This window comes from Hippopotamus amphibius, chromosome 5, assembly GCF_030028045.1.
Source record: "Hippopotamus amphibius kiboko isolate mHipAmp2 chromosome 5, mHipAmp2.hap2, whole genome shotgun sequence".
NCBI lineage: Eukaryota > Metazoa > Chordata > Mammalia > Artiodactyla > Hippopotamidae > Hippopotamus > Hippopotamus amphibius.
The window spans coordinates 35924572-35941678 of NC_080190.1; the positions used below are offsets into that span (position 1 = coordinate 35924572).

General features: G+C 37.3%; 1 protein-coding gene across 7 annotated transcripts in view; it reads right to left on the minus strand.

Annotated features, from left to right (window-relative positions):
• The window catches only part of EXOC6 (exocyst complex component 6), a 230532-nt gene that overhangs the window by 161554 nt on the left and 51871 nt on the right, over positions 1-17107 (minus strand). For all 7 annotated transcript variants that reach the window (XM_057735489.1, XM_057735487.1, XM_057735486.1 and 4 more), the window contains 4 exons: positions 8825-8996; positions 7515-7562; positions 7335-7425; positions 4604-4649 (listed from right to left, as the gene is read on the minus strand). In XM_057735489.1, coding sequence (XP_057591472.1) covers positions 4604-4649; positions 7335-7425; positions 7515-7562; positions 8825-8996 — 357 coding nt within the window. The remainder of the gene's footprint in view (positions 1-4603; positions 4650-7334; positions 7426-7514; positions 7563-8824; positions 8997-17107) is intronic.

The window sequence follows — 17107 nt, forward strand, 5'->3', positions numbered from 1 at the left end:
AACTAATTAATTAATTAAAAAAAAAAAACAGAGAGATTACCCGGGGTGGGGGAGAGATTTGGAGATCAAAAAAGAGTTCTCAGAAATTAAAAATCAGATAGTAGAAATGAAATAAAATGAGCATTATTGGAAGATAAAGATGAAATCTCATAGAAGCAGAGCAAGGAGACAGAAAGATAAAAAATGTGAAAGAAAACATAAAATCGGAGTACCAATCCAGAAGACTGAACATTAATATCTGTCCTAGAGAGAGAATCATAAAAACAAAAGGGGAAAAAAATCAATTTCCTAGATTTTAAGGATATTAACAGATTAAAGAATAGTTTCCAGATTAAAAATAGGTTCACGGGACTTCCTTGGCAGTCCAGTGGTTAAGACTTCGCCTTCTAATGCAGGGGGTGTGAGTCTGATCCCTAGTTGGGGAGCTACATGCCTTGCAGCCAAAAAACCAAAACACCTTAAAACAGAACCAATATTGTAACAAAATTCAATAAAGACTTCAAAAAAATGGTCCACATTAAACAAAAAAAGTAGTTTTCACAAAGTACCCAGCACAATGTAAGTAAACAGACCCACATCAAAGCTCACACCAGGAAATTACAGACCACAGACGACAAAGAGAAGATTCTAAAAGAGAGAAAATGTTGGTCACAAACTGGATGAGAAACCAGAATGACTTCAAACTTCTCAACGCCAAACGTGGAAGCTGGAGGGCATGAAAGATGGGGGTGGGTGGGTGGGGGTGTGTGTGTGCGGGGTGTGTGTGGGGGTGGGTGGGTGTGTGGGGGGGTGTTAATAAGCCTACCTAGCACACAGATCTTAGTTTCTAAATACCATTACTCACTAAAAGTACTCTGAAGGATGGCTATTTCCAGATCTAGGGCAAGAAAGGTACAACATGAGTCTGGAACATCTTATTCATTGTATGATAAGCAAGAAAACACTCAAAGACAAATGCGGACACAGGAAAGGGCTTCAGGGGTTCCCCTAGCCAAACTGGGGATAATTTGCGTGTCAAAAAGAATAATGAGAACTATAGATTGTAACTCATTTATTTTTTAAAAATCTGTGAATCCACAGTGACAATCAGAAAAAAAAAAAGAGCTAAAAGAAGGAAAAGTTCTTTACGTTAAAAAGCCTGCTAATAAATGTTAAAGGAATGACAGAAGTATAAGAATCACCCAATGTAATAACTGACTAAAGCAAGAATCCTAAAACCACTGGGTGAAAGACTGTCAAGAAATAGGACTCAAAATATCACCCCCCCCCCCCACAGATTACTCATTAATTGAAAAGAGAAAAATATACTTTTTAAGAGATCTGACAGCCATCCCCTTAAGCAAATGATCAAATTTAGGATAACCTAGAAATAATCTGATAGCATATACCTTCTGATGTCATACACAGTAACACTTATGTTGTACTCTTGCAAAAAAACATTTAATCTAAATCTAATCATGAGAAAATAATCAAACAAATCCAAAATACCCTGGTCTACAAGACAACCTGAAGTCTTACATGAAAAACAAAGAAAAGTGGGAAGACTGTTTTACATTACAGGGACAAAAAAATACATACCAACCAATGTTTCAGGAAGGAAAGGAAGATATAATACATCTTGGGCACAAATGGGGAAATTTAGATATAAATATTAGATTATGAAATATCTGAAGAAATATATAATGCCCCAACCTTGAAAATAGTGAAGTAATATTAAAAGTTAGTTATTTAAAGACATAAATGTAAACACTAAAATTATTTCTTAAAAGAGGTAAAATTTTTGCCCCAGGAAGGAGGAATGGTGAATGGCAAGATGGGAAGGTGATGTCTGTTTTTTTTTTTTACAACACACAGAACTATTAACTATTACTGTACTTAAAATATGAGGATGTACAACTTTGACAGATCAAATACAATACATTAATAATATACACATAAAAGACTCAGAATAGTTATGGCTCATGTATGAGAGTGAGTCAAAAATTATCCGCACTCCAGTTATATCAAAACTTCTGTTGGCCTCACTGTCTTATGAGTGCTTTCCACTGAAGGCTCCTGTCTTCCCAGTCACTGCTGTGCAGGTGTGAATGTGTTACATCAGTTCACTTGTAACTGCAGTGTGAGCAAAAATGGATGCCCCACTTGTGATCTGCACAAAAGAAAAGCAGCGTGCAGTGATTCGTTTTTTGTGTTCTGAGGGTGTACCTGGTGCCGTTATTTATCAAAGACTTTGTGCACAGTATGGAGAAAGTGTTTTGTTGCGAACAAGTGTGTATGAATGGATAGAGAAGTTCAAGGAAGGTCAAACAAGTATTAGCCATCAAAAAGGAGCCGGACACCCGTCCACGTCCACAGCTGATGACACATTGTGCGTACACATGAAATGATTCTGCCAAATAGACCAGTAACAGTGGATTAGGTGGCAAATCATTTGCAAATCAGCCATGGCTTCGCCTATGAAACAATCTACAACTGACTTAGGTTTCGAAAACTTCGTGCTGAAGCCTAAACTTTGGATTAAACTCAGAGCACTGCTATGCTAGGACACTGTGATCTTTTTTTTTCTTTAGGAATTTTTATTGAGATACGATTGACATACAATAAACTGCATATATTTAAAGCGTACAATTTGATATTGATTTTTTTTATTAGTAACGTATATCTCGCAATCCTAATCTTCCAATTCATCCCACCCCAACACCACCCCCTCCACACTTTCCCCACTTGGTGTCCATATGTTTGTTCTCTATATCTGTGTCTCTATTTCGGCCTTGCAAACCAGCTGATTTGTACCATTTTTCTATATTCCGCATTTATGTGTTAATATACAATATTTGTTTTTTTCTTTCTGACTCACTTCACTCATACGTATGACAGTCTCTAGGTTCATCCACATCTCTACAAATGTCCCAATTTCATTCCTTTTTACAGCTGAGTAATATTCCATTGTATATATGCACCACATCTTCTTTACCCATTCCTCTGCTGATGGACATTTAGGCTGCTTCCGTGTCCTGGCTATTGTGAACAGTGCTGCAATGAACATTGGAGTGCTTGTGTCTTTTTGATTTATGGTGTCCTCTGGGTATATGCCCAGCAGTGGGATTGCTGGGTCATATGGTAACTCTATTTTTAGTTTTTCAAGGAACCTCCATACTGTTCTCCATAGTGGCTGTATCAACTTACATTCCCACCAACAGTGCAAGAGAGTTCTCTTTTCTCCATACCCTCTCCAGCATTTACTGTTTGTAGATTTTCTGATGATGCCCATTCTAACTGGTGTGACGTGATACCTCACTATAGGTTTTTTTTTTTTTTTTTTTGATTTGCATTTCTCTAATAATTAGTGATGTTGAGCAGCTTTTCTTGTGCCTCTTGGCCATCCATATGTCTTCTTTGGAGAAATGCCTATTTAGGTCTTCTGCCCATTTTATGATTGGGTTGTTTGTTTTTTTGACATTGAGCTGCATGAACTATTTATATATTTTGGAGAATAATCCTTTGTCTGTTGATTCGTTTGGGCACTGTTATCTTGCATGACAATGTACGTCTGCATACTTCTGCCACACTGTAAACACTCTGCAAAACTTCCTTTTGAGGTATTAAAGCATTCTCCCTACAGTCCTGATCTTGCTCCATCAGACTTTCACCTGTTTGGTCCCCTGAAAGCAGCACTGCAAGGATGAAGATTCAATTCTGATGAAGAAGTAAAGATGGGGGTGCATTCATGACTTGCAGCTCAGCCTAAAACATTTTTTAACGAGGAAATATGAAAGCTTGTGGACAGATGGACAAAGTGTACTGAAAAGCAAGGAGATTATGTCGAAAAATGATGTATTTGTCTTTTCTAAAAGTTAATTAAAATAAATTCTACAGCCATAGTGCGGATAAGTTTTGACTCACCCTCATATTAGGAAGGAACAAAATCATTCTAATTAGTACCAATTGGTAAAGCCCAATAAAATTTGATGTAAAGCACTATGAAGCAGGACATACACAAATTTCTAAGTATATATTTGCATGTAATTAAGTAGTTATTAATAAAAAGAAATTATTATTTCTCTATTTCAAGCATGTCTCGTTCTGATTTTTCTATGTAATTTAATGTTCATGTTTAAAACACTTTAAACATAATTACATCTAATGCTCCTACGGCAACCCATAAACTACTTTAAATTACTTTATCTTTCATCTGTCATGTATTCATGTGTACTATAAAAGAGAACATGAACTACACTAGCCCAAACTGTCAAAATGCAACTGCTCACACTTTGCTTTCACAAAATACACACTTAGCCTTTGATTGTATGCAACATTAACATGTTAAGTTAATCAATATTTTTTCATTCCTGTTCAGTTGTCTATTTGTCTTTCATCAATATTATCAATCTCTGATATCAACTACAAAAGACAAGGATCCACAAATAAACGGCTAAGAATTGCTTTACTGAATGATCCTGATGGGAAAACTGCATTAACAAATAATAAACACAGAGAAGCAAAACTTCAGATGATTCACTATAATTTACAGTAATTTTATCTATGCTTTCAGTAATAGGAAAAAAAAACTCATTAAAAACAATTAGGAAAGAAAACAACTCACCTTTTTGCACTCATCTGTTCTTTTAGCTTACTGTACATTTCCAGCACTGCATTAAAAAATATAACTTATTTTAGCTTTCAAAATAAGAAAAATTTTTGAGAGATGAAAATAATTAAAGCAGGGAAGAGCATATAAATTTAGTAATTTTCTCTATACTTTGATTTAGGCTTATATTTTCAAATAAAATTTTACACTTCAAGTAAATGAAAACATTTTAATTTCTACATATATTGAACATTATATTATATATATTAATACATTATATTGAACTGGGAACACTTGCACACGCTGACACCTATAACTGAGACATCAACCTAGTAACACTTATCCTTATCAGAAGCTTACTAATATCTCTTCCTGCAGTGGAAGTGGAAGTTTGGACTTTAATTATTTGAGAGAGAAAGTTAAGCAACAGTGTGATAAACTGATTCTGATTCAATATACCAAATAAAATAATGCAAATGTGTTAACACTCAGTAAACAAAATTTTACACCAAACCCACAGAGAAAAAAAAACCTCAAAAGTTTATAGCAGAGAGTAAATTATAATAAAGGCATAAATAAACATGACAAAGTATCTTTGTTTTATCACTTTCATCAAAGGCTCAGAAGTGCAATTATTCAACAAAATTTTTATAAGCTTCAGCAAGAAGATAAACAGCCACCAAAAAAGGTTTTAATGCAACTATGTAGATTACCATTCCTCCTTAGTAGAATTTCAAAGTATAAAGTAAGTAAATTACTGTTAGATCATCAAGCCAGCTCACATTCCTAGACAAGAGATAGACACATTTTTTTTCCAGATTTTTTACAGTCTTATGGCTACTCCCTAGGGGGCTTCAAGTTCACAAAAGATATTGTTTAATTGTCTTGAAAAACCATAAAAACTGCAATGGTGGCTATAATGAATCAGCCCTAACTCTGCAGACCCTGTGTATATCTCTATCAAAGTCCCTTTATTGCAATGCAACATATCTCATATTTTCCAACCAAAGCATTAGAGTGAGCACAAAACCTGGGGAAGAGCCTAAAACTGCTGCTACAGGTATAAACTTTCCTTGAAGTCTCCTGGTTTATCTCAACAATTCATGTAAATTTCACATCTCCCTTATATTATTTCCATATAAAAATGTTTTCCTCAAAAATAATTAACTAATACACCAGGAAATGCACTGTTTACCCTGCGATTTCTTATATCCTCTCATACTCCTATTAATCTAAGGAGGAGTTACGCAATTGTACAGTGATGGCTTACTTGTCTTTATTCACATTAGACTGTAGGACCCTTCAGAGCTGGGACTATGTCATTTTCAACTTCATATTTCCAATATCTACCATAATGCCTGACACAAAAAAGTAGGTATGAGTGGGTAATTAGATAGAAGGATAGATGGAGGAAAGGAGATAGTTCTGGATGTGGCTATTAAGAACACAATATTTACATGAACGCAGATTTCCTGTCCAGCCTTGAGAGCAAAGACAATAGCAGTAAAAAAATCTAACTTCTACTTCCCTTTATTTCTCTATTTCAAATAGCCCACTAGAGTTGAATAAGCTGAATTTACTCTTTCTCATTCCAACAATACTCAATTTTTTAGGCTTATTACCATTCAAGGACAAAGCACTCAAATTCAGAGGCTGTGTTCATGACTATTTCAGTGACTGATAGTGGCAAAAAGAGGTATTATTAAGTATTACTATAAGGAAATACGTTTCTCAACCCTAAAACCTAATATAATAAGCAGACATTTTATTTACTCAACGTTAATGTGTACATATCCCTGTTCCATCAGAAATTAAGATAAGCAGAATTTCAGTAACTCTAAAACAAAAAAGAAAAGCTTTATTCTCACAAGTCAGAAAACAATTTTTTTAGCTAATAAAATATGCTAATAGTTTATGTAATTTGTAGTCTTAAATTTACATTATATAAATATTATACAAAGCATCTTATTCTATTCCCCTGGATATGGAGGTTCAGGTTCCTTCCTAAAAAGAAAAAAATAAGTTAAAAAATGGGACACTGAGATGGATTTAGCTTACTACAGTAAGAAAAATCTGTCATATACCTTTCCTTTTGTTTGAACAAGATATATTCAGGTAAAGAAAATACTGGTTAGTTTCTTCAGAATTTATTTGATGTCCCAGTAATAATGTGAGCCCTAACAGAGACACCAGAAAGTCAGAAACCTAAAAAGTCAGTCTTCCCAAAATATACAAGGAAAGGCAAGATCAAAAAAGAGAGAAGATCTAGCGCTTTTGGATGTTTTATTACTAGCAAAATGAAATTCTAAGCAAAGACCAACCTGCTTAAGTGACAAAAAGAAAACAATGGAAAACTAGAGGTAAAAAAAATTAGGCAAATTAGGAAAATGAAAGAAAATGTAATCAAAAGACACTCTCTCCATGGGAAAGTATTCTGAGGGTAAAAAAAAGGGGGGGGGGGCGGGTTGCTGGAGAGGGACAAAAGGCAAACTAAGCAGAAAGGAAATGGAAAGGTAGAGGTTGTTCTAGGAGACTGATGTGATAGACCATCAAATAGGGGCCTTATAATAAGGAAAACCATGAAAATTCAGGGAATAAAGTAGATAAAAAAGAAAACCATGGGCTTTGGGGGAGAGGGGGAAACACCAAGTTATCTGTAATTCCTATAATGAATAATGACTATACACTATCATTAAATTATAATTTCGCCAAACTGAACGTTACATTATAGACAAATTTAACTTACCTGGAAGGCATAACTGCAATTTTTCTACTACAGTGGTAATATTCCTCTGCTGAATTCTACATCGAATAATATCTTCTGTTTGGACTATCACCTTAAAAAGAAGCAATGTTCATAATTTAAAATGAACAGTTAAACTGCGTCCACACAGTGAATACACAAAAAAATGTATCATTTTCTTACCTCCTTTCCAGCATCTTGAAATCTTCGGTTGGTATCAGTAACTTGCACCTTAAAAATAATTTCACCTTAGTTAGACAAATATGCATAAAACTGCCCTGATGTAACTGCTCACCCTTGTAATCAGATCATGCTTCATGAGAAACTTAGAACAAAGAAATGCAAATTCAAATTAACTCTACAGCTTGAACTTGAACTTTTGATTGAAAAGGGCTTTTGTTAACTTCAATTACTTATGACAGTTCTTTTTAACAGATTCTGTGGCAAACTTCTCAAATTTAATCTAGATTTTTGAACTTTACTTGCTTCTCTAAGTCTGTCAAACAATTCAAATCACTGACCCAATTGACCACTGGTCCCTTTTTGATAACTTCAATGAGGTCTATGTGCCATTCATTGTCTGTAGGAAATGGTGATTGCATTTTATGGTAATTAAACATTCATACTTTGCTGAATGCAAACACTGGGTGGTTGATTAACATCAAACACGGAAATCTCAATCCACAGCAACATTTTAATGCTGCAGGTGCAGGCAAAGCTCAACCTCAAATTTTCCCACATATTAAGTGACTCATTAGGTCATCATAGTAAGGAAGCACATTCTGGTTTATTAAAAATCTCATTAATTTCTGAACAAAGATGCTCAGTGACCTCATTGATGCTGTATTTGGTCTCTTGTTATCTGAATATCCTTTATATAATGGTTTTCTAATCATAACCTTTGGTGAACCAGGGTTGTTCTGTCTGCTAAGCTCTTCAAATGTAAAGAAAGATAAATAGGACAATTCTTATAACTAAATATTTTGTATTCTGACAGAACAAATCCAGGTCTCATTTAATAAATAATGTTTTTGCTGTGTGGCAGAAAATGCAGACCAACTTTCTTTAAGAAAATTACACATTGCTATTAAACTAAGAAAAAACCACAAAAAAGTTTCACTATTATTAAATAATTTTGAGAACACACTCACTCATAGTACATTTTTACAAGTTTTCAGAAGACAGTTTTTATCAATATTGTACTGTCACTTTAAAATTCTAAAACTCCAAATGCCTTTCATTGTGTGAATGTTTTTAGTTCATTTCCCTGCAGGGAAAGAAATCCTGTTAAGTCAGCGCATTAGTTGGTTTACAAAAAAAAAAAAATTACTTCTGTCATTAGCAGGACAACTGTATTAACGGCGCATTCCCAAATATGTACACTAATCCATTCTTAAAAAGTGCATTTAATAATGATTTGTAAATATGCACTATAAACTAATACTTGAGTAATTTGAGAGCAAAGGTAAATAGAATTTTAACATACTTCTTACCTTCAGTTTTTCTGCATCACTCCTTACTTTAAGGAGTTCTGTAATAGCATCTACAAATCCCTGATGATGAAAATTACACATCTTTTCAATTTCCTTGTCATGATTACGGATACAAGCATCTAACTTTTCCATAAACTTCCTGTGTGCATTTGGTTGGTCATCATAAACAGACCTGTATATATACAAAAAGAAAGCTAACATTAACTTTCTAGTTCACCAAAATTTATTCTTTATTAAACCCAATCTCTGCAAGAGCTGATATCTTAAAGTCTCTGAACAAACGAATTAGGTTGATAGTACCGACATGATTAGAAATAATTTGGGTGGAAAATACTTAACTTATTTTTGAACATGTTAATACTTAAAGAGCCACAAGCCCTCTAGATATATCACTAGGTATCTGGAAATAAAGGTCCGAGACTCAGGAGATGAGTCTTAAACATACTAGTGCTCAAAAAAGAATCACTAAGTAAATGATTAAGGAATGAATGAACAAACTCCTGATTTCTACACTATTTACTATGTGTCAGGACATATTCTGAGGGCTTTATATATTAACTCTTTAATCCTCACAACAAGCCTATAATGTTGCTATTGTCATTACCCTTGCTAACATATAGATAAATTACAGATTATGCAACTGTCATAAATTCCACAACTAGCAAGTGAAAGCTAGTTGCTAGTTGTGGAATGAACATGAATACAGGATATGAATCCTGGTAATCTGGCTCCAGAGTTGATATTCTCAAGTACAGGGCCATGTTGCAGTCACCACAATGTTTTCTAAATGTGGCTTTTGCACTCCTACTATATCTCAGCTCCTGCTGTCTCCACATTGAGGGACTTCCCCACCTACCATGCAGGAAAGGATTAACCTTGCCCAAAAAAGGTTTGTCCCTTGCCCCCAACTCCTGGGTGGTTAGCCTTCAAAATATCCTGCCTAATAGATGCCTTTGTTTACTTGGGTGCCTTGGGCAATGCCAAAGAGTCTAAGCTAACAATGTGACTTACAATATGATTTACAGTTGATCGGGGCATAGGGCCACATGGTATCAGCTCTGGAGGGGCTGAAGATTAAGGTCAGCAACACAGGCAGTCAGCTGTGTCTATGGGACCAACCCCCAGTAAAAACCATGGACACCATCCCTGGTAAGTAATACTCCATGACTATTACTGGGGGAAATAAGTGCTGTTCACACGACTCCAGTAGAAAAGGACAATTGGAAGCTCCCCAGTGGAACTCTCCTAAATCCTGCTTTATGTGCCTTCTCTTGCTATTAATTTTAATCTGTATCCTTTTCTTAAAATTATTATTATTTTTTAAATTAATTAATTTCTTTATTTTGGCTGCACTGGGTCTTCGTTGCAGCATGCAGGCTTCTCTAGTTGCAGCACACGGGCTGCAGAATGCTCAGTAGTCGTGGTGTGTGGGCTTGGCTGCAGTATGTGAGATCTTAGTTTCCCAGCCAAGGATCGAACCCAGGCCCCCTGCACTGGGAGCGCAGAGTCTTAACCACTGGACCATACTTAACCTGAAAGCAGTCTTAGGGACCTCCCCAAAATGTGCCCCCCCATCTGGCGCCCATGGTTTGAGGTTGAATTCATGTCCCATTTCCTCCAGCAGGCCTTTTTCAATCATTTCCATGCCAAGTAATCTTTCATCTGTAGGACAGATGAAAAGTGGGTTTGCTCACTCTGACAGGTTATATACAATATATTACACTTTACATTGTAACTTAAATGTTACAAGTATATGTCATATATTGTGTTTCTCCACATAGGCCATAAGCTTCTTGAGGGCAGCCTCCATTTGGCAGATTTTTAGTTAAGTACCTACTAAAACACTAGAGACAGCAATATAAGGTTGCAATCATTAAGAGCTTGGGCCTTCAACAGCTGAGCTAAAACTAGGCTCTGATCTTGGATATCCTCTCTTTTCTACCTATACCAGTCTCTAGATCTCATCTAGACTTGGAGTTTTAAATTCCATAAACACTCTGACACCTCCCAAATTTATATTTCTAGCCCTGACCTCTCCTTTGACCTTCAAACACATGCATCTCTCCAAATGGATATCTGACAAGCCTCTCAAATTTGTCCAAAATGAATTCCTATCTTCTTCCTCAAACCCTGGTCCTCCCACAGCCTTCCTTCATCTTAGTAAACTCCATTCTTGTAGTCATTCAGGCAAAAAACCTTGAAATCATCCCTGACTATTTTCTTTCTCTCACCTCCCCACCAAAACAATCCAACAACATCTCACGACCTCCACTGGTATCACCCTGCACTAAGCCATCAACGTGTCTTGCCTAGATTACTGCCAACAGCTCCCTAACCAGTCTCTTTGATTCCACCCTTGTTCCTCTTCAGTCTGTTCCCAACAAAGCAGACAAAATAATCCCACTAAAATATAAATCAGATACCATGTCTCTCTTCAGCTCAAAACCCTATTTTTCTTGCAACAGCCTATAAAGCCCTACATAATTCTGCCCCATGTTATCACAATGACCTCACTTCCTAATACTTTACTTATTTCATGCCAGCAACACTGGCCTCCTTGTGGATCCTGAAACTCACCAAGCACATTCCTGTCCTATGCTTCGCACATGCTGTTTCTTCTACCTGGATCACATTTCTCACACATGGCTGCCTCCTTCACCTCTTTCAGATTTTCCGGTCTCCTTGATGAAGCCCTTTCCAGCCACAATATCCACATTATAAACACACACACACACAGGGTTCCCTTTCCTGCTGATGGGCAAAGTGTAGTGAAAAGCAAGGAGATTATGTTGAAAAACAATATATTTGGGAGAAGAAAGATGGCGGCGAAGTAGAAGGACGTGGAATGCATCCCTCTCCACAAATGTATCAGGAATACACCAAAAGATGCAGTAATTCCCCCAGAGAACCAGCTAAACACCAGCAAACGACCTCAGACACCAAGGACTGCAAAAATCCCAACATAACTGGGTAGGACAGAGAGGGAAAAAAAAGGAGAAAGAGGAGGAGAAAAAAGGAAAGAGACGGGTCCCACACCCTAGGGTGGGGGAATCAGAAACAGAGGGGAGATTGCTGAATTCGGGGAAATGTCCCTTATCTAATGGGGAAACCTCTTCTCCAACAGGGAATTTCCCTGCATTAGAAGGGAGGCATTTGGGACTGTTCAAAGAGGGTGAAGCAGCTGAGTTGTGGCAGATGAGAAAGAGTGAGAAACACATGGAGGGTCTGCACCACAGCTCAGCGTGTCCGGACTGAGACATCGGTTCAAAGCTGAACGGGGGTCTGGGAGCTGGAACATGAGAACTGGAGAACTGGTTCAGGGTGAGAAACATTGTTGGCAGTGGGGAGACAGACTGAGAGAACAGGAGGGAAGAAATCCACAGGGGAGAGTGCCTATTGCGGAAAGCTGGACGGCCATGGTGGCAGCTCAATACTGCTGACTCACAAGCAGAGGGGAGGAGCCACGGCTGTAGCCTCTCTCTTGGTGCCTGTGACATACAAAGGAAGGACCTCTCTACGCCTGGCTAATGCACTCAGGGCACCTGGGCCTGGTTGATGCACTCAGGGATAACTGAGGTCCCCAGGCGGGGCTGGCCTAAAGTGCCTGTAGCCAAGAACCAAAAGTCCGCAGAGTGGCCCAGTTCTGGAGACATTCTGTTTACACCTGAGCCATTGGCGTCCCTCTGCAACAGGCACCACCACAGCCGACTGAGCCGCCATGACCCAGGCAGGTCTCCCTGGCAGAGTCATAGCAGTGGGGGAGGAGCCACGGTTGGAGTCACTCTTTCGGCATGAGCCGCCCGAGCCGCTGTGACCCAGACAGGGCACCACTGCTCACTCACCCCCAGGGGAAGGAGCCACTATTGTACCCTCTCTCTCCCCACACACCGGTGCTTACAGATGAACAATAAAGGAAGCTCTGCTGGTCACAGAGTAATACAAAAAGTCCAAGGCAGGTAGAAGGACACTTACAGCTGAGACCCCAAGGAAACAGAAATATTATTATTAATTCTATTGATCTGGTCCATTCTGGGATCAGTTCTAGTTTTGTTTTGTTTTGTTTTATTAATTATGATCTTAGTCCTAAGCGATCTACATGTTTTATAACATATTTTTTAATTCTATTTTTTATTCTATTTTTATTTTTAGCCTTTTTATATATTTCTATTTCTAAGTTTTTTGTAGTGCTGCCTGTATCTCTCCTACCTTCTTTTCATCTCTATCTTTCATACATTTCTATTTCTTTCTTTTTCTTTTCACATTTCCAGTCACACTACGCTCGTCTATTGCCCTGTCTTCCATCCTTTTTTTGTTTATTTTACCTTAATATACTTATAATCAATATTATCGGTCTGCTGTGTTTCCTTGTTTTATTCTCCAGATGACACACTGCTCTGGTTTTTATTATTAGCTTTTGTCTTTATCTTCGTTCTAAGTATAACTGCCTGATTTCGTTCTGAGAATCTTCAGTCTGTCTGGTGGTACTCTTGCTCTTTATTATATTTGATCCTAGCTTTCAAAATCTCCCTGGATTTGTGTTTATGTGGTTTCTTTGTTTGTTTGTCTCTCTCTCTTTTTTTTTTTTTTTTGGTTTTGAATTTCTGTTGGTTTTCTCTTTGATTGTCTGATGCCATGCTGGGGTTCTTCTGTCAGGTCTTTCTAGTGCCTTATGTTCTACTGAATTCAGTATTTGTGTGTCTTGTACATGTATGTGTTTCCTTGACTTAGTATTTGTTTGACTCAACACTCTACCATTAGTCTGGGGCTTGGAAAGCCTTCTTTAAACCCCTTTACTGCCAGGACAAGCAACCTCTGAAGTCTGGCCTACTTCATCAGAAGTCAAGTAGGAGGCTCTGGGGAGGGAGCACTGAATCCAGGATGCTAGACTACTAGGGAGTCCTCAGACACAGGGAAGATTAACTGCAGAGAACTCTCACAAAGTCTAAGAGTCTAAGACTCGACTTCATCCGACTGTCTGCAACTGCCAGTGCTGGACACCTCACACCAAACTACAAGCAAGACAGGAACACAAACCCACCTATCAGCACACAGACTACCTAAAGCCATATCAACCTCACAGATACCCTAAAACACACCACCTGACATGGCCCTGCTCATCAGAGAGAAAAGACACAGAGCCACACACTGGAAAGCTGACACCAGACCCCCCCACCAGGAAGCCTACTTAAGACACTGGACAAACCCCACCACAGGGGGCAGAGAGCAGACACAAGAGGAATTACTACTAGGCAGCATAGGCAAAGGAGATAGCAAATCCTATAAATTAGACAAAATGAGAAAACGAAGAAACACCATGCAGGCAAAGGAGCAGGAAAAAAACCCACAAGACCAAATAAATGAAGAGGAAATAGGAAAATTGCCTGAAAAAGAATTCAGAGTGATGACAGTAAAGATGATCCAACATCTCGATAACAAAATAGAGAAAATACAAGAAACAGTTAATAAGGACTCAGAAGAACTAAAGAGCAAACAAACTGGAGTTGACAACAAAATAATCAAAATTAAAAATACTCTAGATGGCATAAACAGCAGAATAACTGAGGCAGAAGAATGATTAAGTGAGTTGGAAGATAGAATGGGGGAAATAACTGCCACAGAGCAAGAAAGAGAAAAAAGAATAAAAAGAATGGAAGACAGTCTCAGAGACCTTGGTGACAACATTAAGCACACCAACATTCGAATCACAGGCATCCCAGAAGAAGAAGAAAAAACGAAACAGTCTGAGAAAATATTTGAAGAGGTTATAGTGGAAAACTTCCCCAACATGGGAAAGGAAATAACTCATCAAGTCCAAAAAGAGCAGAGAGTCCCATACAGAATAAACCCAAGGAGAAATACACTGGGGCACATATTAATCAAACTAACAAAAATTAAACACAAAGAAAAAAATATTAAAAGCAGCAAGAGAAAAGCAACAAATAACATATAAGGGAAAACCCATAAGGATAACAGCTGATCTTTCTGCAGAAACTCTGCAGGCCAGAAGGGAATGGGCAGGATATACTGAAAGTCCAGATAGAGAAAAACCTACAGCCAAGAATGCTCTACCCAGCAAGAATCTCATTCAGATTCAAAGGAGAAATCAAAAGCTTTAAAGAGAAGCAAAAGTTAAGAGAATTCACCACCACCAAACCAGCCTTACAATTGCTAAAGGAACTTTTCTAAGTAGGAAACACAAGAGAAGGAAAAGACCTACAAAAACAAACCCAAAACAATTAAGAAAATGGTAATCAGAACACACATGTCAATCATCACCTTAAATGTAAATGGATTAAATGTTCCAACCAAAAGACACAGACTGGCTGAATGGATACAAAAACAAGACCCTTCTATATGCTGCCTATAAGAAACCCACTTCAGACCAAGGGACATATAGACTGAAAGCACAGGGATGGAGAAAGATATTCCATGCAAATGGAAGTCAAAAGAAAGCTGGAGTAGCCATACTCATATCAGACAAATTAGACTTGAAAGGAAAGACTATTAAAAGAGACAAGGAAGGACACTACATAATGATCAAGGGATCCATCCAAGAAGAACATATAACAATTGTAAATATCTATGCACCCAACATAGGAGCACCTCAATACATAAGGCAAATGCTAACAGCCATAGAAGGGGAAATCAACAGTAACACAGTAATAGGAGGAGACTTGAACACCCCACTTACATCAATGGACAGATCATCCAAATAGAAAATAAATAAGGACACACAAGCTTTAAATGACACACTGGACCATCTCGACTTAATTGATATTTATAGGACATTCTATCCAAAAACGACAGAATACACTTTCTTCTCAGGTGCACACAGAACATTCTCCAGGATAGATCACATCTTGGGTCACAAATCAAGCCTCGGTAAATTCAAGAAACTGAAATTGTATCAAGCATCTTCTCTGACCACAACACCACGAGACTAGATACCAATTACAGGAAAAAAAACTGTAAAAGATACAAACGTGGAGACTAAACAATACACTATTAAACAACCAAGAAATCACTAAAGAAATCAAAGGGGAAATCAAAAAGTATCTACAAACAAATGACAATGAAAACACAACAACCCAAAACCTATGGGATGCAGCAAAAGCAGTTCTAAGAGGGAAGTTTACAGCAATACAGTCCTACCTCAAAAAGTAAGAAAAATATCGAATAAACAACCTAACCTTACACCTAAAACAATTAGAGAAAGTAGAACAAAAAAACCCCAAAGTGAGCAGAAAGAAAGAAATCATAAAGATCAGAGCAGAAATAAATGGAAAAGAAAGGAAGGAAACAATAGCAAAGATCAATGAAACTAAAAGCTGGTTCTTTGAGAAGATAAACAAAATTGATAAACCATTAGCCAGACTCATCAGGAAAAAAAGGGAGAAGATGCAAATCAACAGAATTAGAAATGAAAAAGGAGGAGTAACAATGGACACCACAGAAATATAAAAGATCATGAGAGACTACTACAAGCCAATAAATTGGATAACCTGGAAGAAATGGATACATTCTTAGAAAAATACAATCTTCCAAGACTGAACCAGGAAGAAATAGAAAATATGAACAGACCAATCACAAGTACGGAAATTGAGGCTGTGATTAAAACTCTCCCAACAAACAAAAGCCCAGGGCCAGACAGATTCACAGGCGAATTCCATCAAACATTTAGAGAAGAGCTAACACCTATCCTTCTCAAACCCTTCCAAAATATAACAGAAGGAGGAACACTCCCAAACTCATTCTACAAGGCCACCATTACTCTGATACCAAAACCAGGCAAAGATGTCACAAAAAAAGAAAATTACAGGACAATATCGCTGATGAATACAGATGCAAAAATCCTCAACAAAATACTAGCTAACAGAATTCAACAGCACATTAAAAAGATCATACACCATGATCAAGTGGGGTTTATCCCTGGGAGGCAAGAATTCTTCAATATACGCAAATCAATCAATGTGATACATCATATTAACAAATTGAAGGATAAAAACCATATGATAATCTCAATAGACGTGGAAAAAACTTTTGACAAAATTCAACATCCATTTCTGATAAAAATGCTCCAGAAAATGGGCATAGAAGGAAATTACCTCAACATAAGAAAAGCCATATATGAGAAACCAAAAGCCAACATCATTCTAAATGGTGAAAAACTAAGCGAATTCCTTCTAAGAACAGGAACAAGACAAGGGTGTCCACACACACCATTATTATTCAACATAGTTTTGGAAGTTTTAGGCACAGCAATCAGAGAAGAAAATGAAATAA